Source organism: Cherax quadricarinatus, chromosome 1, assembly GCF_038502225.1.
Source record: "Cherax quadricarinatus isolate ZL_2023a chromosome 1, ASM3850222v1, whole genome shotgun sequence".
NCBI lineage: Eukaryota > Metazoa > Arthropoda > Malacostraca > Decapoda > Parastacidae > Cherax > Cherax quadricarinatus.
The window spans coordinates 32883856-32908365 of record NC_091292.1 but is presented as its reverse complement, the minus strand read 5'-3'; the positions used below and the strand labels follow the sequence as shown (position 1 = coordinate 32908365).

At 44.0% G+C, this 24510-nt stretch overlaps 1 protein-coding gene across 2 annotated transcripts in view; it reads left to right on the top strand.

Moving 5' to 3' along the window:
• rt (Protein O-mannosyltransferase rt) overlaps positions 1-24510 on the top strand; it is a 177102-nt gene that overhangs the window by 83593 nt on the left and 68999 nt on the right. For both annotated transcript variants that reach the window (XM_053775322.2, XM_053775319.2), the window contains one exon: positions 8324-8640. In XM_053775322.2, the coding sequence (XP_053631297.2) occupies positions 8324-8640 (317 nt within the window). The remainder of the gene's footprint in view (positions 1-8323; positions 8641-24510) is intronic.

Below are 24510 nucleotides of genomic sequence, written 5' to 3'. Positions count from 1 at the left end.
AGGCACGACTAAGGGACAAACCAGAGTACCAGAGAGTGTACCTCGATTGAGACAGAACACGAGAAGAAAGAAAACTGAAAGAGAGGGTACAAAGACGAGAGGAGGAATGGGAGGCATTGAGCAGGAGAACCCAAACCCAGGTGGAAGAGCAAATACACCCTCTAGAAACACCCACAGAGGGAATTAAACCATGACAACCCCATTGCAACTGAACAATCTAAACCAAAACACCCACACTGTTCCCTCTGTCCCCACCCCCTACATCACAAACCCCACCCCTACAGCAACCCCTCATCACAAACCCCACCCCCACTGCAACCCTCCATAGGCCCCCCACCAGGGCTCCTTCTCCCCCAACCCCACCATTCTCCCTAGACCATAGTTTTAGAAAAGAAGTTGAAGGTTTGGTATACGAATGCAGATAGAATAACAAATGTGAGGAGCGGCATAAAAGAATCAATGAGATATCCCCCAGACATCATAGCAGTCACAGAAACGAAACTCCGAGACAACGGACACAATCTTCCCACCCGGATATCAGATCCTGAGGAAAGATAGGAGCAGAGGGGGAGGGGGGGTTGCACTGCTCATTAAAAACCGATGGGGATTTGAGGAAATGGAAGGAATGGAAGAGATTGGAGAAAGGGATTACATAGCAGCTACAATTCAGTCTGAGTAACATAAGGTAGTCATTGCAGTGATGTATAACCCACCACAGAACTGCAGGAGGCCAAGAGAGGAATACAAAAAAAGCAACAGAGCAATGGTGGACACACTAGCTGAGGTGGCCAGAAGAGCTCGCTCAAAGTGAGTGATTTCAACCACAGGGAGATTGACTAGGAAATCCTGGAGCCACATGGGGGTCCCAAAACATGGAGAGCCAAGATGGTGGATGTGGTACTGGGAAACCTCATGCACCAACATGTTAGTGATACTACCAGAGTGAGGGGAAGATGAACCAACAAGACTGGGCCTCGTGTTCACACTGAGCAGCTCAGACATTGAGGACATCACATATGAGAGGCCCCTTGGAGCTAGTGATCATGTGGTTCTGATCTTTGAATGCATAGTTACAAGCGGAGAGGGTAACAGGAGTTAAGTGGGAAAAGCCAAACTATAAAAGGGAAGACTACACAGGTATGAGGAACTTCCTGCAGATGTCTCGGTGGGACAGATAATTGGTAGGAAAGACAGTAAACGGAAATAATGGGAAGACTAGAATGAGCCCTTGGTTTACCCGAAGGTGTAGGGAGGCCAAAACTAAGTGTACTAGAGAATGGAGAAAGTACAGAAGGCAAAGGACCCAGAAAAATAAGGAGATTAGTCGAAGAGCCAGAAACGAATATGCACAGATAAGGAAGGAGGCCCAGTTAGTTTAATATCTTTATTAAGCACCCCATACCCATCCTGTGGGTGGTAGTCAAAAGATTACAGAGGTACATAATGGGTCGAGGGACTGGACCCCAAAGTTATGACTAGTTACAAAGGTGTGTGTGTGTGTGTGTGTGTGTGTGTGTGTGTGTGTGTGTGTAAATGCGTGCGTGTGTGTGTGTGCGCGTGCGTGCATGTGCGTGTGTGTGTGCATGTGCGTGTGTGCTTGTGTGTATACATATATTTGTACACTGGTGTGCATGTGTCTATGCGTGTGCCCTCGTTTGTGTATGTGTGTGCGTGCGTGCTTGTGTGGGTGTATGACCCACTTAATATTTGTATTTATAACTCATTACAATTGTGACCAGGTGTGGACGTATCAGTGGCTCATTACTAGGAGGCCCAGTGTCAGTACGAAAACGACATAGCATCGAAAGTCAAGTCTGGCCCGAAAGTGCTGTATAGGCACATTAGGAGGTAGACAACAGTCAAAGACCAGATAATCACGCTGAGGAAAGAAGGTGGGGAGCTCACAAGAAACTATAAAGAGGTATGTGAGGAGCTCAACACAAGATTTAAGAAAGTATTTACAGTGGAGACAGGAAAAAATCTGGTAAGACAGAATAGAGGGGGCACCAACAAGGGATATACCAACAAGTGTTGGATGAAATGCACACAACTGAGGAGGTGGAAAAAGCTGCTAAGTGACCTTGATATCTCAAAGGGGGTGCGACTGGACAACATCTCTCCGTGGGTCATTGGGGAGGGAGCAGAGATGCTGTGTGTGCCACTAACCACAATTTTCAACACATCCCTTGAAACCACAACTACCAGAGGTATGGAAGACGGCAAATGTAGTCCCCATTTTTAAGAAAGGAGACAGAAACGAGGCACTAAACTATAGACCAGTGTCACTGACGTGTATGGTATGCAAAGTCATGGAGAAGATTCTCAGGAGGAGAGTGGTGGAGCACCTGGAATGGAGGAAGATTATAAACGACAACCAGCACAGATTCATGGAGGGTAAATCCTGTGTGTCAAACCTTCTGGAGTTTTATGACAAGATAACAGAAGTAAGACACGAGAGAGAGGGGTGAGTTGATTGCATTTTCTTGGACTCCAAGAAGGCCTTCGACACAGTTCCTCCCAAGAGATTAGTGCAGAAGGTAGAGGCTCAGGCATGTATAACAGGAAGGGCACTGCAATGGGGGGTCCCACAGGGGTCAGTCCTAGGACCAGTGCTATTTTTGGCATATGTGAATGACATGATGGAATGGATAGACTCAAAAGTGCCCCTGTTCGCAGATGTGAAGTTAATGAGGAGAATTAAATCAGATGAGGATCAGGCAGGACTACAGAAAGACCTGGACAGGCTGGACTCGTGGTCCAGCAACTGGCTCCTAGAATTTAACCCCGCCAAATGCAAAGTCATGAAGATCGGGGAAGGGCAAAGACCGCAGAGAGAGTATAGGCTCGGTGGCCAAAGACTGCAAATTTCGCTCAAAGAGAAAGATCTTGGGGTAAGTATAACACCAAGCACGTTTCTGGAAGCACACATCAACCAGATAACTGTTGAAGCATGTGGGTGCCTGGCATACCTGAGAATAGCGTTCCGATACCTCAGTAAGAAATCGTTCGACACTGTACACCGTGCACATCAGGCCCATACTGGAGTGTGCAGCACCAGTTTGGAACCCACACCTGATCAAGCACGTTAAGAAATTAGAAAAAGTGCAAATGTTTGCAACAAGGATAGTTCCAGAGCTAAAGGGAATGTCCTACGAAGAAAGGTTGAGTGAAATCAGCCTGACGACACTGGAGGACAGGAGGGTTAGGGAAGACATGATAACCGACATAGAAAATACTGCGTAGAATAGATAAGGTGGACGGAGACAAGATGTTCCAGAGATGGGACACAAACAAAGGGTCACAATTGGAAGTTGAAGACTCAGACGAGCCAAAGGGATGTTTGGAAGTATTTCTTCAGTCATAGTTGTCAAGAAGTGGAACAGTCTGGCAAGTGATGTAGTGGAGGCAGGAACCATACATAGCTTTAAGACTAGGTATGATAAAGATCATGGAGCAGGGAGAGAGAGGACCTAGTAGTGATCAGTGAAGTGGAGGGCACAAATAGGCGAGTACAGACACCTACCTACCTACCTGGACGTAAAACCGTACGTTCTCACCAGAGGACCGAATACAAGGCAACCCAAAACGTGTTGCATATGATGACTTCAACAATGCCCCACAAAGCTATTTACAAAAACTGTGGTACACGAGAGGGAGAGATCTGCTGCACTATGTATATGTAGAGAAAACTGATTTTGCAGAGGCCAGTAGGAGGGTACATCTGCATCCTGGCCGATCTTGTGCAGCCGTTGCTTCAAATGGATGAGTGACTCGCAGGTTAGACCCACAAGGGGTGAGCGGGGAAGTGGGGATAGACGAAGAATAGCTCTGGAGAGGAACGTCTCGAGTCGTAGAAAAAGAGCCGGGGCTAAACCCAGTCTCAGAGCATTATAGGGCAGATGTAGAAGAGTGTAGAATATTTATACGACATTTGCTGAGTGTGCTGACTAGTCTTGAGTATATATATCTTGGTAATGTAGAAAAGGACGGCAAGGCAGGCAGGATCATCACAGGAAAAAGGCAGTGTCATGTCAGTAGAGGAGCCATTTCTGATTTTTTTGAATCTTGATTTCGAGCTGTGAACAATGGAACCAAGTAGTTCTTGAGTTGTACATAGTTCTTCAGGAATACAGGAAACTTGAGCTCTTTTTTTAAGTTGGGAGTACAGTTATTTGCAGTACACTACTTCACTGTATTCGGTTGTGTAGAAAATTATATCTTGTCAACCTCTTCATTTTGGGTAGGTTGGAAATCCTTCGTCTTCTAGAACCTCCTCCTTCCATGTCTTCTTCCTCTTCCTCGAGTAGTTGTGTTTCTTCAGTAGGTTAGTAGACTAGAGGCGAAGTTTGTAATTAGTCAGCAGTGGTAGTGGTGGAAGTAGTTGGTGGTATGTCAGTTTTTTAGTTTAATATCTTTTATTTTGCACCCCATACCCATCCTGTGGGGGGTAGTCAAAAGATTACAGAGGTACATAATGGGTCCAGGGATTGGACACCAAAGTTATGATAGATGAACTAGTTACAAAGGTAATGAACTCCAGGTAGATTTGGTCACAATCGTGGCAAGTTACAAAGGTAATGAACCATCAACACTCCTATACATGGTTACAATCATGGACAAATTACAAAGTAATGAGCCACTGACACGTCCATATCTGGTGACAATTGTAATGAGTTATAAATAAAAATATTAAGCGAGACACACACACACACACACACACACACACACACAGTGAAGTGGCCGGGCCAGGAGCTGAGTCTCGACCCCTGCAACCACAATTAGGTGAATTAGGTGAGGCGAGTACACGCACACACGCATGCGTAATGCTTTATTTACAGTGAGCAAAGTCAGGGTATTTTTCCAGAATGGTCTGTAATATACCACTGTGAATAAAATACTTTGCCATTTCTTGAACATTTCTGAGTGGGTTGTCTCAAAATTCATTAATTTGATCGCCTCCACTATAGGAGTCTTGTCATTGGTTGGAGGTTTTGAGCAAGAGCAGTTGTCAGGTTCTGGAGGAAAGTCTCCAGGTACATTGAATTTTTTGAGTAATCTTCAGTATATCAGCTGAAGGTGGAGACTCATGGAAGGTAAAACTTGGCATGTTATTGGGTCTGAGGAGTTCATTGATGTGTTAAAGGTTCCAAGTTCTGCTACATTTTGCATGTGAGCAAATATGCAATAATAGTTTTTTTGTCGGAGAGCCTTCAGGTAGTGAAGAGAGTAAGTTGCTGGTGCAGGGCTTCGGTTGAGTGGCTTGTAGAATTTTGGTGGTGTCACTGCAGAGGCATCGCTAGGGTTGGTGTCACCCGGGGCGGAATCTATGGTGCCACCCCCATGAAATCCAAGGGCGGGGGGATAGGGATAGTAAACTCCAGTTGCATCACTGCTGCATGCCCAGTGACTAACGTTTAGCAATGAGAACGTTTAAGGGCCATAAACCGAACTTTATTAATGATAAAATAAATAATCGTAGTAATATTGAGGAAATATGAACTTAAATACCACTTTGAGTATAGGCAACAGATCCTACATTTATTCATCTTCAACAATGAAAAAAAAAAGCTTGAAAAATAAAGAAAAACACTAGTTCCGATTTAACCTTGAGTACAGGTAACGTCTCAAAAAAAAAATCTGATATTTCATTTCCTTGCCTTCAATCCTGCAAAATCATCTATCACATCATAAAAATCAATGATTTTCCCTATATAGGCCTATTTGTACTCTGTAATCCTATAATAGGCTATATAGAAACGAAGGATTTTTCTCTTAGGTTGCTGCAGCATGGTTTTGGTCATTAATGTTACCTTCTTTAGAGGCTCTATGGTGTTACCCCTTAAATGGTATCACCCGGGGCGCCCCCCCCCTCTTACGACGCCCCTGTGTCAGCTTGCAGTTTTGTGAAAAAGCATACGTTGAAGATTTGGTAGAGGTTTTCTTATTGCTCCTCTTGGTTTTTCTTGATAATTATTTTTCCTCATAGGGCACTTAGCAGCAAGAGTGCGATGTTCACTCTTACAGTTCAGGCATTTTGGAGGAAAGGTAGTGGTGCAAGCCTTGAAGTCATGCCATTCACAGCCTTAAGTCGAGCAGAATTTCTTATCCTTGATAGGACAGTCCTTGGAGAGATGCAGGTAGGAGTAGCGGCTCCAACAGGGCGTGACGTGTTGAAATCGCTCAGCTTCAGTATGGCTTGGATTTATGTAGCAGTAAAAGACTGCCATTCCATCAGTAAGAACTTGGGCTGCCATGGTAACGTCACTGAAGGTAATCTTTAGCATTGAAGGGACATTTGAAATTTTGGTGATGTAGTCCACAGTGACCCAAAAATTCTGATCCATTGAGGTCTTGAGTTCGTCGATAGATTGATTGGGTTGTTGTAAGTTTGGCCAGTCGTTTAACGAAGATAGATCTCTTTGCCCTCAGTGCTGGAGAAGACATAAACTGGAAGCCACGTTCTTTGAGAGTAGTTGTAGCTTCAATAGTGTCATTACAGACGACAGTGAATGCATCGTTGAGCGAAAGACTCGCAAGTGCTAATTTGGATGCATCATTTACTGTCTCACGATTAGGCTTGCTCTTCAAACGATTTGAATAATGCATGATGGAAGAGCAATAATGACGATTGCAGGAGGTAAAAGTTCCCCTCCCCAACTGGGATCGTAGGGAGACTGCAAAGGTGTGTCAGCCTGTGTCCTGCCAGAGGCGAGGTTAGCAGTGCAATGATTACATTGCTTCTGTCCACAGGAACCCAGCAGCTGTGGGACAGTCCTAGGTCTGACAGAGCGCTTCCTCTTCATCAGTGCCTCGTCCTGCCCAGCCTTCAGACATTCTGCTGGTGGCCTTGTCACCTATCCAGGCAACCACCAGCCTTGTCTGTCCGCCTCTATAGCATCTTCTGGTAGCCCAATGGTTGGTTGAGAGGCTCTTGAGAAAAGTGGCAATCCCTACAGACGAGAATTAAGTTATATAGGGTTCAGCAGGACGTGGGTGTATGACCTTCAGCAGGAATAGTCAATTTAGGGCAAATTTCTTTCAATTGAGCATCTTGCACTCTTGTCTCAACCGGTGTTGAGGTGTTCTTGTTCCCTTCTGCGTAGCATATAGCATTCACCTGACTGTGCAGCACAGTTTTAAATGTTTACCCACGGTTTAGGCCCTTTCTGCTTTTCTCGTGGTTTTTATGATTACCTGTGTCTGTTGGGGTCTAAGAGTCTTTTGATATGTAACAATTTTTAACTGATACTCGGTATTATAACTTCGTGTGATTGTATTTGTCTTGCATTTTAATCGTGCTAGTGACGTTTTTATTTTTTTTATTGCAAAGAGCGCTGACATATCACCACAAAACGTTCTTCATTTTTCAAAAACTACCCACAGTATGTACCTCCACAACATGCCACCACCACTGTTCAATCCTCCACAACACTGCACCACACACTGCAACCCTCCACAATAAAACACCACACTACTACTAAATTGTGTATACTTCAGAAGCAGTGATTGAGACTTGAGTTAAGCAATGTGTTTACCTTTGGTAGTTATGGTACACTCGGTGTTTTAACCACCCTCTCAGTTAAGATGCTCTTTCTCGTGCACTTCACTGCCTTTCACTTTAGCTGGGAGCAGCAAGGAATATATGAAATATTTTTATTTTAAGGCGTTTATTCATCAGTGCGTCATAAATGACTGCAAATTAACTATTTACTGTATTTATCAAATACACATTTGTAACAGGTTTACAATTAATTTGTATATAAATTCAAAGTAAAAATATTTAACCATGGTTCATCCTTCAATACCTTTGATATTGGTAGTTACAAGATGTAAAATGGTTATAACTATGACCATAATTTTTCAAGGGGTGGACCGGTAAGCCAGCGAAAGGCCTCGGTCAGATAACCAAAAACAAACGGTGGATCGTCATTTGACTAAGACCCGCGTTGTATCCCGTTTCCTGACGTACCTTACCTTACCTTACCTAACCTAACCGGTATTTACAAGTTAAAGATTAAACTTGTTTCAACATTGAGGTGGAAATTGTGCCATTAATTGTGGTCTGGTGCAGTTTTGCCAATACATAGTATTTCGTTACGAATTTAGCTGTTTTTTTTTTTTCCTGTAGAAATAATGGGACACGTTTAATCAATGGTTTTGTATATAATGAACTAAAATAAAATTTTGAGTTTGAATATAGAAAAGTTGAAAACGGCATACCTTTGGTTATAATATTATTGATAATGTTTACAAATGTTAAATTTTAACTTTACTGTAATTTGTTGTGCAGGTTTTTGTTTTATTTTTATTTTTTGTTTTGCAGGGTGATGGAGAGTCTGCCCCAGACACACCACCACCAGAAACAGCCCCAGAAGATTCTCTCACCACTCCCTCCCCCACCACAACCACTCCCTCCACCACCACAACCACTCCCTCCACCACCAGGACCACAGAATCCACCACCAAACCCTCCGTAACACAAAAGTCCTCCGCACGTCAAAAATCTAAAAATGCTGCCAAGTCTGCCGCTGCCGCCCCTCCCTTGGAGCTCAGCTTGCGACTGGATGGCATGTCCGTGTTCTTATTTGTATTGGCTTTTATTACTCGCATCTGGAAACTAGAGACTCCTAAAGGCATTGTGTGAGTATTAAGTTGTGTATTGATAATTTACTGATAAAAAATATAAGTATTCTGAGGTATAGGTCAACGTTTAAGATTTTTGTGTTTTCGGTAAAAAGGAAGCTATTGATATTTGATTGTAATATTCTGAGTTCTTAATATGCACGCATGTTAGTGCATAAAGAACAAAACACTGCAGATATTCCATGTGATTCTTTTTCTCTTGCGAGGGAATAACTAACCAAAGGGGGGGGGGGCGTTCTTTCAGATATATAAGAATAACGTTTGGGAAAGTAGTGGAATTGTAACTCGTCAGCTTTGTATGTGACAAAGAAATGTGTACAATTTTAAGACTTGTATCATCTGCTTTTTACACAAGAGGATAAAAAAAAGTCCAGAAATCGGTAATTAATATAGGTTAGGATAAGAATAAATTATACAAGATCAGTCACTAGTGACAGGGTTCACCTACAGTCAGACACTGTTGATTGAAACATAGTCCCGGCACCGAAGATGTTGAAACAAGTGATTTGTGATAGCTTTCTCTAGGCTCTTTATTAATCTCATGATTGTTTATTAGTCCTTGTTTTCCCAGAACCAAATCAAGCGGGTAATTTCATCTAGTTGGTTCTGACACATGCTGTTTTAAGAAGCGTTCCTGGACTATTTCTAGAGTCGCTAGACTATTTTCAGATTGATCATCAATTTGGCTGAAGTTAAAATCTCTTGTTAAAACTGCATTTTCATATCAAGATGCACTAGGCATTTCTCCCAAAGTTTAATGTGCTCACTGTCCAGGTTTGGAAGTCTGTAGATCACGCCTGTTGTATCTAGCTTTTTATGCCCATTTAAGAAACTCAGCTAAACAGATTCCGTGTCAGTCCTTCCGCCTTTATATGGCCTCTGATGCAGCAATTGAAAGTTCCTTACATATAAACTCCATTCGCTCTCCTGTTAATTACCATCTGTCATAGGCACTTGCCGATGTACTTAGGTGGTTGTTTGTGTTATCGTACGTGTTCGACCACATGCATGCATGCATGCTTGGGGAGGTGGGTGTCAGCCTACCTACCTGAAGGGTGTTCCGGGAGTCAGCACCCACCCACGGCCCGTTCCATGACCGAGCCTGTCGGTGGATCAGGGCCTAATCAACCAGTCTGTTACTGCCGGCCGCACGGTGCCCCATGGCCCGGTGGCAAAAGCTCTTGCTTCATACGGTGAGGGTCCGGGTTCGATTCCCGGCAAAGGGGTGGAAACATTGGGTGTTTTTCCTTACACCGGTTGTCCATGTTCACCCGTCAGTAATAATGGGTACCTGGGTGTTAGTTGACTGGTGTGGGTCGCATCCTGGGAAACTGACCGAATTTGCCCGAAATGCTCTGCAGAACAAGCGGCTTTCTATATAGTAGTGTCATTGATGTCACCTAGGCCTGTATATCTTGTACATATAAGTAGTGATGAAGGCGGCTCAGTGGCTCATTCTACAGAGTGGCTCCCACAGTATGGCTCCCACAGTATGGCTCCTCCTGAAAGGGCTGCAGCTGAGTGGCTCCTTTTCACACCTATGTGCTAATGACCTTTTTCACACCTATATGCTAATGACCTTAACCCCACCCACGACCCCCCCCTGCGCCCCCGCGCCCCCCGCGCCCCCACGACCCCCCACCTGCGCCCCCACGCCCGCGCCCCCGTGACCCCCCCCCGCCCCCCTCGTGCCCCACCCACGCCCCCATGCCCCCCACCCGCCCCCGCCCTCGCGCCGACCCGCCCTCGCGCCCCGCGCCGCGCCTTCTGCTGTGCCTTCTGCAGCATCGTCCGGATCGCCCCCGCCCCTCGATTTTTTTTTTTCCGATTTTCAAATTTTTTTTGAATTTCATTTTCTTATGATCTCGGATCAAATTTTTGAGGTTCCCCCTCCCACTTTCACCCCCACCCCAAATTTTTTCGATTTTTTTTTCTCGATAATACAAAGACTCCAATTCCTCGGATCAAATTTTTGGGTTCCCCCCTCTGGGGGTAAGCATTCAAATGAACTCCCACTTGCCTCCCAATTTTTTTTCTCGATAATACAAAGACTCCAATTCCTTGGATCAAGGTTTTCTCGATATCAATAATACAAAGATTTCCCCCACCATCCACTTCTACCCTCTGTCCAAGTATTTCTCCTCCATCTCCTCGGATCAAGTTTTTTGGATTCCCCCTCTGGGTATAAACATTCAAAATGAACTCCCACTTGCATCCCAATTTTTTTTCTCGATAATACAAAGACTCCATCTCCTTGGATCAAGTTTTTTCTCGAAATCAGTCTCCATCTCCTTGGATCAAGTTTTTTCTCGATAATACAAAGACTATACTTCCTTGGATCAAGTTTTTTGGATTCCCCTCACTTTCACCCCCATCCCAAATTTTTTCAATTTTTTTTTTCTGGATAATACGAAACACTCCATCTCCTCGGATCATGTTTTTTTTCTCGATAATACCAAGACTCCATCTCCTCGGATCAAGTTTTTGGATTCCCCCCTCTCAGGGTAAGCATTCAAATGAACTCCTCCTATGGGGCATGGTACTTTCTCTTACTACAGGTCTAAACAAGTGTGACGTCACCCCACCTGTGTTTACTCGGCGGTCAGTGACGTCACGTGATGACCTCACACATACAGGCTGAATCTTGTCGACTTCCCCAATCTCAGTATTACACATTTCATATACAACATAGGGAAAACATTTTCACTCTTAACCCAGGATAATCCAAATAATTTCACATTTTTTTCGTTAATACCCACAACAATCCACAATTTCTTTACAAAATACAACACAAGTCTAGACATTTTTCTCGTTTTAACTATTTCATCTCGGGTCACTCCCCACGAAGTAACCTTTTCTCTCTCCTCCTCCCCCACCCTCCCGAACCCTCACACTCCAACACCTCACAATTTTCACTCATAACCCCCAATTTTTCTCGTTTTAACTAATTTCATCAGAAAGTCACAACAACAACAACCCACAACTTATAATCACTTTTCAACAACTCTAGTTCGACAACACCCACAACCCACAACACCCACACCCCACAATTTTTTCTCGTTTTAACTAATTTCATCAGAAAAAGTCACAACAACAACCCACTTATAACATCTTTTTCGGTATCTCTAGTTCGACAACAACAACACCCACATCCCACAACACCCACAACCCACATCACCCACAACCCACATCACCCACAACCCACATCACCCACAACCCACAATTTTTTTTCTCGTTTTAACTAATTTCATCAGAAAAAGTCACAACAACCAACTTACAATCACTTTTCAGCATCTCTAGTTCGACAACAACACCCACATCCCACAACACCCACATCCCACAACACCCACAACCCACAACACCCACATCCCACAACACCCACAACCCACAATTTTTTCTCGTTTTAACTAATTTTATCTGAAAAAGGCACAACAACCCACAACTTATAACCACTTTTTCGGTATCTCTAGTTCGACAACACCCACAACACCCACAACCCACATCACCCACACCCCACAACACCCACAACCCACAACACCCACATCCCACAACACCCACAACACCCACATCCCACATCACCCACAACACCCACACCCCACAATTTTTTCTCGTTTTAACTAATTTCATCAGAAAGTCGCATCAACAACCCACAACTTATAACCACTTTTCAGCATCTCTAGTTCGACAACAACACCCACAACCCACAACACCCACATCCCACAACACCCACATCCCACATCACCCACACCCCCACAACAACTACCCACAACTTATAATCACTTTTTTCGGTATCTCTAGTTCGACAACAACACCCACAACCCACAATTTTTTTCTCGTTTTAACTAATTTCATCAGAAAAAGTCACATCAACAACCCACAATTTAAAACCACTTTTTCGACATCACTAGTTCGACAACAACACCCACAACCACCAACACCCCACAACCCACAATTTTTTTTCTCGTTTTAACTAATTTCATCAGAAAGTCACAAAAACAACCCACTTATATCATCTTTTTTGGTATCTCTAGTTCGACTACATTACCCACAACCCTCATCAATTACCAATTTATTCACAATTTTTTCCCCTTCTTTTTACTGAATCTTAAATGTAATACACATTCCTCTTTACATTACTAAAATTCTAATAAAATCCTCTCCATACCCATGTCCTTGTATCCACATAAATTGATATTATACTCGTATCAACTAATCTCACTACCCAACTATTGCGACATGTTTCAACACCCTCCATTCTTTTCCAATATATCATAACTTTTCAATTCTATAATTTCTTTTTAAAATATTCACACATTACCTTTATTTTCAGTAAAATCTCCCCATATTTCATTAAATTTCTAATACAACCCTCCCCATACCCCTCTCCATCTCACCCGCATTTCTTCACATCCACTCACCCATCTCCCAACACACCTCTTCTGAACACACTCAAAAATCACATTTCACATCCACAAATGCATCTCATCACCCATCTCAAATCCACTAAAATCACTGTAACCAAGATATTCACAAAACTCTATTACCACCTAACACACACACACACACACACACACACACACACACACACACACACACACACACACACACACACACACACACACACACACACACACACACACCCGTATACGACAAGTTGTGTGCCATTATACATATGAAGTGAAGTGTATATAATGTGAAGTGTATACTACCATCAGTGAAGAGTGAAGTGAGGAAGCGGAATATATGGTTATAATCATCACGGGTGAAGGATCTCCAAAAATAGGGATTTAAGGCCTACGTACGACTACGTCATCAGCAGCTGGCAACTGTCAACCGCAAGTTTATTCGCCTAGTTGTGGTTTGCATGTTGACGGCCCTGGCTGGCCTTGTATACTGTTTGATACTGGTCACTCACTCCTGCAAGCTATTACCAGAATTAGAATAGAAATAGCATAGACATAGAGAATATAGTGTTGACGAGTGTGAGAAGGTAGGTGGGACAAGCTTTTAAGGGCAACATGGTAAGACGGTGCTAGGGGGTCCCAGGAGGGTTTAGTCAGGTCACAAGAAGTTGCGGCCAGTCATTACACCGCACAAGACTCTCACACACACACACACACACACACACACACACACACACACACACACACACACACACACACACACACACACACACACACACACACGCACGCACACGCACACACGCACACAGGCAGTGTTACTACCGGTAGTTATTAGCAGTAAGAATACTTAGGAAGCTAGGAAGTCCTCTCTCAATGTGAACAAGGAAAATGATAATAACCAGCAACAATTAACACGTAAATCCAGAAAGGGCAATAAGTGGAGAGAGTAGCATAATTGGGAAAGATAAATGAGACTAAATTTGTGCCTACACGACGGACCTCTCAACCCCCCCCCCTAACCCTCCCTCCCTCACACACAAGCACACACACACAAGGGTAGACACTCACACACACACACATACACACACATACACACATACACACACATACATACACACATACGTAAACACACAAACACACACACACATACACATACACACACACACACACACACACACACACACACACACACACACACACACACACACACACACACACACACACACACACACACACACATTCACACACACACATTCACACACACACACATACACACACACACACACACACACACACACACACACACACACGGAGTATGCAGCACCAGTCTGGAACCCACACCTGGTCAAGCACATCAAGAAGTTAGAGAAAGTACAAAGGTTTGCAACAAGGCTAGTCCCAGAGCTCAGGGGAATGTCGTACGAGGAAAGGTTGAGGGAAATCGGACTGACGACACTGGAGGACAGAAGGGTCAGGGGAGACATGATAACGACATACAAAATACTGCGGGGAATAGATAAGGTGGACAGAGATAGGATGTTCCAGAGAGGGGACACAGGAACAAGGGGTCACAACTGGAAGCTGAAGACTCAGACGACTCACAGGGACGTTAGGAAGTATTTCGTCAGGAAGTGGAATAGCCTAGCAAGTGAAGTAGTGGAGGCAGGAACCATACATAGTTTTAAGAAGAGGTATGATAAAGCTCAGGAAGCAGAGAGAGAGAGAGGACCTAGTAGCGATCAGTGAAGAGGCGGGGCCAGGAGCTGAGTCTCGACCCCTGCAACCACAATTCGGTGAGTACAATTAGGTGAGTACACACACACACACACACACACACACCACACACACACACACCCTCCGCCACTTGACACCTTAGCCTTAGCCACCTACCCCTCCCCCAAACCACCTAACCCCTCCCCAAACCGTCTAACCCCCGCCCAACAACCTCCCTCCCTCCAATAACCATCCTCCCCCTCCCCCATAACCATCCATCCCCTCTCTCCCCCAAACCATCTAACTCCCTCCCCCAAACCATCTAACTCCCTCCCCCAACTATCTCTGCCCCTCCAATAACCATCCTCCCCCTCCCCCACAACCATCCATCCCCTCTCCTAACCGTCTATTCCCCTCCCCCTAACCAGGATGAGGACAAGGGGCTCCAAGGACGAATCTGAGAGGGAGGAATGGGAGATAGAGCTCAAAAAAAGGGAGGAAGACTGGGGAAGGAGACTAGATGAGCTGGAAAGGAAGATGGAAGAGAGGTTAGCAGCAGAATGCAGAAGGTGGAAGCAACAGGCCACAGCAGCAGAAATCAAGATAGAGAGATTAGAAGAGGAGCTGAGACATCTGAAACAGCACAGAGACAAAGATATTACAGAAGTAGCATCGGCAATGGCTACATCGAACACAGACAACAGGTCCGAAGGAAGCATGGAAACTAAACTGTATGCAGAGGTCCTGTCAAACCCACATGGGGCCAAAACAAAGACAGGGAGCACTCTAGGACAGAAAGAGAGGTTGGAAGACATTGATGGAACTAGGACATGTGCAAGGACCTTACCAGATACCTGTGGGGGCCAGGAGCAAGTGAGCAGGAAGGATAAACCAAGAAGCATAGGGGCCATAACGAGGGAAGGGACTGAAGGAAGGAACACTCCACGGGAAGGAACTAAAACACATCAGAGGATGCAATGGGAGTCACAGTGGGAGGTGGAAAGGGAGAGATCCGTGTTTGTCTATGGGCTAGACGAAGCTAAAGGGGAAACTTATGATGAAAGAAAGCAGGAGGAGAAAAAAGCGATTGAAGACATCATGAAGGTGATAGGCGAGGGGGACATGACCCAGGTGGCAAATTTTCGGAGAATTGGGTGGTTCACAAAGAAAAGGAATCGGCCTCTCAAAGTAATTTTCAAGGCAGAATCAACCCGAACCATGATCCTGCAGGAGAAAGCACGGCTGAGAGGCAAGCAGGAGTTCCGGAGTGTGTACCTCGACCGAGACAGAACACAGGACGAAAGGAAGACAATGAAAGAGAGAGTTCAAAAACGAAAGGAGAAATGGGAGGAAATGAAAAAGGAGAGCAGAATAACCCAGGATCAAATGGAAGGACAAGCGCACCCCCCAGAAACACCTGCAGAAGGACTCCAGCCACGACACCCCCAAGGCAACTGAACATTCCAAACCAACCATCACACACCGATCCCTCTGTTTCCACCCCCTGCACCACAGTTACAGTATTAGAACAGAAGTTGAAGGTTTGGTACACAAATGCAGATGGATTAACGAATAAACATGAGGAATGGCAAGAAAGAATCAATGAGAAGTCCCCAGACATCATAGCAGTTACAGAAACAAAACTCATGGAGACAATAACAGATGCAATCTTCCCACAAGGATACCAGATCATGAGGAAAGATAGAAGGGGTAGGGGGGGAGGTGGGGTTGCTCTGCTCGTAAAAAACAGATGGAAATTCGAGAAAATGGAAGGAATAGATGAGACAGGAGAAAGAGACTACATAGCAGGTACACTTCAGTCTGGGGAACACAAAGTGGTCATTGCAGTGATGTATAATCCACCACAGAACTGCAGGAGGCCAAGAGAGGAATATGAAGAGAGCAACAGAGCAATGGTGGACACACTTGCTGAGGTGGCAAGAAGAGCTCACTCCAGCAGAGCAAAGTTGCTGGTTATGGGGGATTTCAACCACAGGGAGATTGACTGGGAAAACCTGGAGCCACATGGGGGTCCCGAAACATGGAGAGCCAGGATGTTGGACGTGGTGCTGGAAAACCTCATGCACCAACATGTTAAGGACACTACCAGAGTGAGAGGGGAGGATGAACCAGCAAGATTGGACCTTGTGTTCACCCTGGGCAGCTCAGACATTGAGGATATCAAGTATGAGAGTCCCCTAGGAGCTAGCGACCACGTGGTTCTGTGCTTTGAATACATAGTAGAGCTGCAAGTGGAGAGAATAACAGGAGTAGAATGGGAAAAGCCTGACTATAAAAGAGGGGACTACATAGGGTTGAAGAACTTCATGCGGGAGGTCCAGTGGGACAGAGAACTGGCAGGAAAGCCAGTAAATGAAATGATGGAATATGTAGCAACAAAATGCAAGGAGGCAGTGGAAAGGTTCATTCCCAAGGGCAACAGTAACAACGGGAAGACCAGAACAAGCCCCTGGTTTACCCGACGGTGTAAGGAGGCAAAAACAAAGTGCAATAGAGAATGGAAAAAGTACAGAAGGCAGAGAACACACGAAAATAGGGAGATCAGTCGCAGAGCCAGGAATGAGTACGCACAGGTAAGGAGGGAGGCCCAGCGACAGTATGAAAATGACATAGCATCGAGAATCAAGACTGACCCGAAACTGTTGTATAGCCACATCAGGAGGAAGACAACAGTCAAAGACCAGGTGATCAGATTAAGGACAGAAGGTGGAGAACTCACAAGAAATGATCAGGAGGTATGTGAGGAGCTGAACAGGAGATTTAAGGAAGTTTTTACAGTAGAGACAGGAAGGGCTGTGGGAAGACAGCACAGAAGGGAACATCAAGAGGGAATATACCAACAAGTGTTGGATGACATACGAACAACTGAGGAGGAGGTGAAGAAGCTCTTAAGTGACCTTGACACCTCAAAGGCGATGGGACCGGACAACATCTCCCCATGGGTCCTTAGAGAAGGAGCAGAGATGCTGTGTGTGCCTCTAACCACAATCTTCAACACATCCCTTGAAACTGGGCAACTACCTGAGAAATGGAAGACAGCTAATGTAGTCCCCATATTTAAGAAAGGAAACAGAAACGAGGCACTAAACTACAGACCTGTGTCTCTGACATGTATTGTGTGCAAAGTCATGGAGAAGATTATCAGGAGGAGAGTGGTCGAACACCTGGAAAGGAACAAGATTATAAATGAAAACCAGCATGGGTTCATGGAAGGCAAATCTTGTATCACAAACCTCCTGGAGTTTTATGACAAGGTAACAGAAGTAAGACACGAGAGAGAGGGTTGGGTAGATTGCGTTTTCCTAGACTGCAGGAAGGTCTTTGACACAGTTCCCCACAAGAGATTAGTGCAGAAGCTGGAGGATCAGGCACACATAAAAGGAAGGGCACTGCAATGGATAAGGGAATACCTGACAGGGAGGCAGCAACGAGTCATGGTACGTGAAGAGGTATCACAGTGGGCGCCTGTTACGAGCGGGGTCCCACAGGGGTCAGTTCTAGGACCAGTGCTATTTTTGATATATGTGAACGACATGATGGAAGGAATAGACTCTGAAGTGTCCCTGTTCGCAGATGACGTGAAGTTGATGAGAAGAATTAAATCGGACGAGGATGAGGCAGGACTGCAAAGAGACCTGGAGAGGCTGGACATGTGGTCCAGTAACTGGCTCCTCGAATTCAATCCAGCCAAATGCAAAGTCATGAAGATTGGGGAGGGGCAAAGAAGACCGCAGACAGAATATAGGCTAGGTGGACAAAGACTACAGACCTCACTCAGGGAGAAAGACCTTGGGGTGACCATAACACCGAGTACATCACCGGAGGCACACATCAACCAAATAACCGCTGCAGCATACGGGCGCCTGGCAAACCTGAGAATAGCGTTCCGATACCTCAATAAGGAATCGTTCAAGACACTGTACACTGTGTATGTTAGGCCCATACTGGAGTATGCAGCACCAGTCTGGAACCCACACCTGGTCAAGCACGTCAAGAAGTTAGAGAAAGTACAAAGGTTTGCAACAAGGCTAGTCCCAGAGCTCAAGGGAATGTCGTACGAGGAAAGGTTAAGGGAAATCGGACTGACGACACTGGAGGACAGAAGGGTCAGGGGAGACATGATAACGACATACAAGATACTGCGGGGAATAGATAAGGTGGACAGAGATAGGATGTTCCAGAGAGGGGACACAGGGACAAGGGGTCACAACTGGAAGCTGAAGACTCAGACGAGTCACAGGGACGTTAGGAAGTATTTCTTCAGTCATAGAGTTGTCAGCAAGTGGAATAGCCTAGCAAGTGAAGTAGTGGAGGCAGGAACCATACATAGTTTTAAGAAGAGGTATGACAAAGCTCAGGAAGCAGAGAGAGAGAGGATCCAGTAGCGATCAGTGAAGAGGCGGGGCCAGGAGCTGAGTCTCGACCCCTGCAACCACAATTAGGTGAGTACACACACACCCACCTCACAGATGACGTGAAGTTGATGAGAAGAATTCACTCGATCGAAGACCAGGCAGAACTACAAAGGGATCTGGACAGGCTGCAGACCTAGTCCAGCAATTGGCTCCTGGAGTTCAATCCCACCAAGTGCAAAGTCATGAAGATTGGGGAAGGGCAAAGAAGACCGCAGACGGAGTACAGTCTAGGGGGCCAGAGACTACAAACCTCACTCAAGGAAAAAGATCTTGGGGTGAGTATAACACCAGGCACATATCCTGAAGCGCACATCAACCAAATAACTGCTGCAGCATATGGGCGCCTGGCAAACCTCGGAACAGCATTCCGACATCTTAATAAGGAATCATTCAGGACCCTGTACACCGTGTACGTTAGGCCCATATTGGAGTATGCGGCACCAGTTTGGAACCCACACGTAGCCAAGCACGTGAAGAAACTAGAGAAAGTGCAAAGGTTTGCAACAAGACTAGTCCCAGAGCTAAGAGGTATGTCCTACGAGGAAAGGTTAAGGGAAATCAACCTGACGACACTGGAGGACAGGAGAGATAGGGGGGACATGATAACGACATACAAAATACTGAGAGGAATTGACAAGGTGGACACAGTAACAAGAGATTGGACACAGTAACAAGGGGACACAGTTGGAAGCTGAAGACACAGATGAATCACAGGGATGTTAGGAAGTATTTCTTCAGCCACAGAGTAGTCAGTAAGTGGAATAGTTTGGGAAGCGATGTAGTGGAGGCAGGATCCATACATAGCTTTAAGCAGAGGTATGATAAAGCTCACGGCTCAGGGAGAGTGACCTAGTAGCGATCAGTGAAGAGGCGGGGCCAGGAGCTCGGACTCGACCCCCGCAACCTCAACTAGGTGAGTACAACTAGGTGAGTACACACACACACACACACACCTCACTTTACTTTGAACACCTTCAAAACACTCTCATACATCATTTGAGACCACCTTTTCTCAATATCTCATCCACAACCTTTATCATCTCACTACAGAACAACCCCAAGATTACTTCGAACACTCTCATAAATCATTTGAATACTCACATAAACACCTTTGAACATTTCCAAACAACACTGAAGCACTTCCAAAATATCATTTTGAAATCAATACTGACACAACAAATACAAACAATTGTTTCAGAAACTGTTTAATGACATCTAACATCTCTTTTATAGAGTCTCAAACATTTATATCTCACCTCCCATTTCAACATAAAAAAAGCACAACACAAACCTAATACGTGAAATGACTTAGTACATGATCATCAATCGAAACATATCTGTACACACATATAATTCAAGATTCACACCACAATCACCCATGTTCACTACCTCAAAACTAGCCAATATCAGAAAATCATTTATAAATACTGTTATTAAGCCAAAAAATCATATTTGACAACATTCAAGCGCACTCACCTCACTACCAACACCAACACAGGACACACTGCGCCCGTGGCCTGCGGCTGCTCCCGCCACACACGGAGGCCCGGTTCGATTCCCGGGCGGTAAAGACATTCGGCACGTTTCTTACACCTGCTGTCCTACCTACCAGCATTGTAACGCGGCAAGCAACACTGGTGGCCGACCGGGGGACAGATTATGAATCCCAATGGAAATAAGTTAGACAGTCCTCGCGACGACTGACTTTGGTTAACTTGGTGAAGAATCGCTAAAAATCCAACGAAATCTTATCTTTATTTTATTTGACGACGAAAGCTGTCGACGCCACATTCTCATTGTGTTACTTAGGTTGGTAATATCACTTCACGATTTTAGCTAATTTGTTGTGGCTTATTGTTTCAAGAATACAGGTTGCATTTACATTGATGGCATTTTGTTTCATTGCGAAATACATATTTTTACAGCTGTTATTGTTAAAATATTTATTTATTACTCATGTTGTCGTTGTCTATTGAACAAATACTAAGATCATTAAAATTTAAGACAGTATTCGTGTCTAAGCCATATTTGCTGAAAATATTATTTTTAAATATACATAAAAATAAGATACAAATACATGTTTATTTACAATGCCTATAATAGGAGCCACAGCATAGTACACATTACTATCACAAAAAAATAATACAGTTAGATACTTCACATTCTACATAATACAATAAGACATAGCACACTGGCCTTGGGCATATTACTTCAACATATATACCTAATCTACATATACGTTGTGCCCCAGTACGGATATAGTTATGGCGAATGTCTGTCAGCTTATGCTGTATATCACATTATTCACATTATCTCTTACTTGTTATTCGGGTATATTCTAGAGTTAGTTTATTCGATCGCCCATCGTGACATTAGGAGTCAGAGTGCAGGTGTGGTGTTGCAGTGGTGATGGCTGCTCTGGCTCCTACGCCGGGATGGATCCGTCGTTAAAACAGCTCTAGAGATATACTTGAATGAATAAGGAAGGATGCTTTCAGGATGATGTGGATGAGGAATGTGATATAACATAAATGTATGAACATTCATACCAATATGTCAAGTATAGGTTTCAAAAGGTTCAGTTAAGATGTGTATGTCTTGTTGGGAGGTGAAATGTCTTAGAATTGGTGTGTATGTCTCATGTCTTACCTAGGATGAAATGTATAAGATGTGGGTGCCCACACATTTTTTTTGATAGTGATATGTTATAGTGCCCATGTTGCGTTGTTAGATGTTGGTGGGAAGTGTTGTGGTATTTTTGTGTATGTCTATTTTTTGTGCTAATGTTTAAAAATAAGTGTTTTCAGTGATCATAGTAGTTTTGAGATGAATGATCTTAGATTTGGTGATCTTGCGAGCGAGGTTGATAGATGACTGTAAGCATGATATGGAATTGGTGATCGCGATTTTAAAATAATTATAAAATGTGTGTTTTCTGAAACTTGGTGGTGGGGTCATAAAATCCTGGTAATCGCTCGGATATAGTGTTCTTAGATAAATGCAGGTACTAAATAGGCTGAACAAGGTGGTTGTGTGATAGTTACCAACCACCAAGTAACACACGGGAGTGACGTCACGAGGTGAGCCTGTCCGCCCTGTGAGGTGTGACACTGTGTTGGTGGCAGCAGAGGTGAGTGCGCTTTGTAGATATTGTCAAATATGATATTTTTTGTGTGAAATGTTTATAAAAATGAGTTTTCAGATATTAGTGATTTTGAGGTAAGTGAACATGGGTGATTGTGGTTGGTGGATGTCTTAGATTGTGTGTGTGCAAGATATGTTTTCAGTTGATGGCAGATCATGTACTAAGTGTTTCATGATTAGGTTTGTGTTCATGCTTTTTGCGCGCCAAATGGGGAGGGAGTTCTGTTTATGAAAAGATTGAGGGGATTTCTATGAAAAGGATGTTAGATGGTGATGTTAATGGTTTCTGGTGATTTTGACTGTGATTTGGTATTCATGGCAGGATTTGGTAGTAATTAGCAGGTTTTAGAGACCGAGGTGTTTGATGGTGTTTTTGAAGGTGTTCCAAATGATGTGCAGAGAATTTTGAAGATGATCAGTGGTGTTCAGAGTTGGTTCAAAGTTATCAGTGTGTTAGATATGGTAATGTCTCAAACAGGCAAGTGTATGAGCTAGTTTTAAAGTAATGTTAAAGTCTGGAGAATGAGGGAGGAGTTTGGGTGATGAGATGTAATTTAAGTTAATGAAATGTGTAAGTGGAATGAGAATGTAATTGGTGGGTGAGTTAGAGAAGACAAAATGTTATGCATCTTAGTAAAAGTATAGATAGTTTTAGTGACTGCTATGATGTTTTAAGAGAATGTGTACAAAAAAATGTGTGATCTTAGTGGGTGGGGTTAGAATTTGGTGCAACGTCTTGATTGTGGTGATCTTAGATATTGGAGATATAACAGATGTGTGTTTGTGTTAGTTTTGGTAAAATGTCTCATGTCGTAAGTGTCTGAGTTAGTTTTTGTGTTAATGTGTAAGTGTAGATAAATTAGAGATGATAAATCTTATTTGGGAGTAATCAAAATGATATTTTGAAGTGTTTGTGTGTTGTTTGAAATGTTCAGTGTTTATGTGAGTATTCAAATGATTTCCATGAGAGTGTTCGAAGTAATCTTGGGTTGTTCTGTAGTGAGATGATAAAGGTTGTGGAGAGATACTGAGAAAAGGTGGTCCTAAATGATGTATGAGAGTGTTTTGAAGGTGTTCGAAGTAAAGTGAGGTGTGTGTGTACTCACCTAATTGTGGCTGCAGGGTCGAGACTCAGCCCTGGCCCCGCCTCTTCACTGATCGCTACTGGATCCTCTCTCTCTGCTTCCTGAGCTATCATACCTCTTCTAAAACAATGTATGGTTCCTGGCCTCCACTACTTCACTCTTGCTAGGCTATCTACTTGCTGACAACTCATGACTGAAGAAATACTCTCAATCGCCCCGTGACTCCGCCTGGAGTCTTCAGCCCAGCTGTGACCCCTTGTCCCTGTGTCCCTCTCTGGAACATCCTATCTCTGCCCACCTTGTCTATTCCCCGCAGTATCTTGTATGTCGTTATCATGTCCCCTGACCCTTCTGTCTCCAGTGTCGCTGCCAGTCCGATTTCTTAACCTTCCTCAGACGACATTCTTGAGCTGTGGGACTAGCCTTGTTGGCAAACCTGTACTTTCTCTAACTTCTTGGACGTGTTTGACCAGGTGGTTCCAGACTGGTGTGTGTGTGTGTGTGTGTGTGTGTGGTGTGTGTGTGTGTGTGTGTGTGTGTGTGAGTGTGGTTGTGTGTGAGTGTGGTGTGTGTGTGTGTGTGTGTGTGTGTTAGGTGGTCATAGAGTTTTGTGAATATCTTTGTTACAGTGATTTTAGTGGATTTGAGATGTGAGATGAGATTCATTTGTGGATGGGAAATGTGATTTTTGTGTGTTCAGAAGAGTGTAAGGAGATGGGTGAGGATGAAGAAAATGCGTGAGAGTGGAGAGGTATGGGGAGGGTTGTAGGAAATTCTATGAAATATGAGATTTGATTGAAAATAAAGGTAATGTGTGAATATTTTAAAAGAAATTATAGAATTGAAAGAAGTAAAAGGCATATTGGAAAAGAATGGAGGGTATAGGAAACATGTCAGTAATAGTTGCAGTGAGATTGAAGATGTAGTATAATATCACTTTATATGGATACAAGGGAGATGGGTATGAGAGGATTTATTAGAATTTTAGTGATGTAAAGAGGAATGTGTATTACATTTAAGATTCAGTAAAAAAGGGAAAAAATTGTGAATAAATTGGTAATTGATGAGGGCTAGGTAATGTAGTCG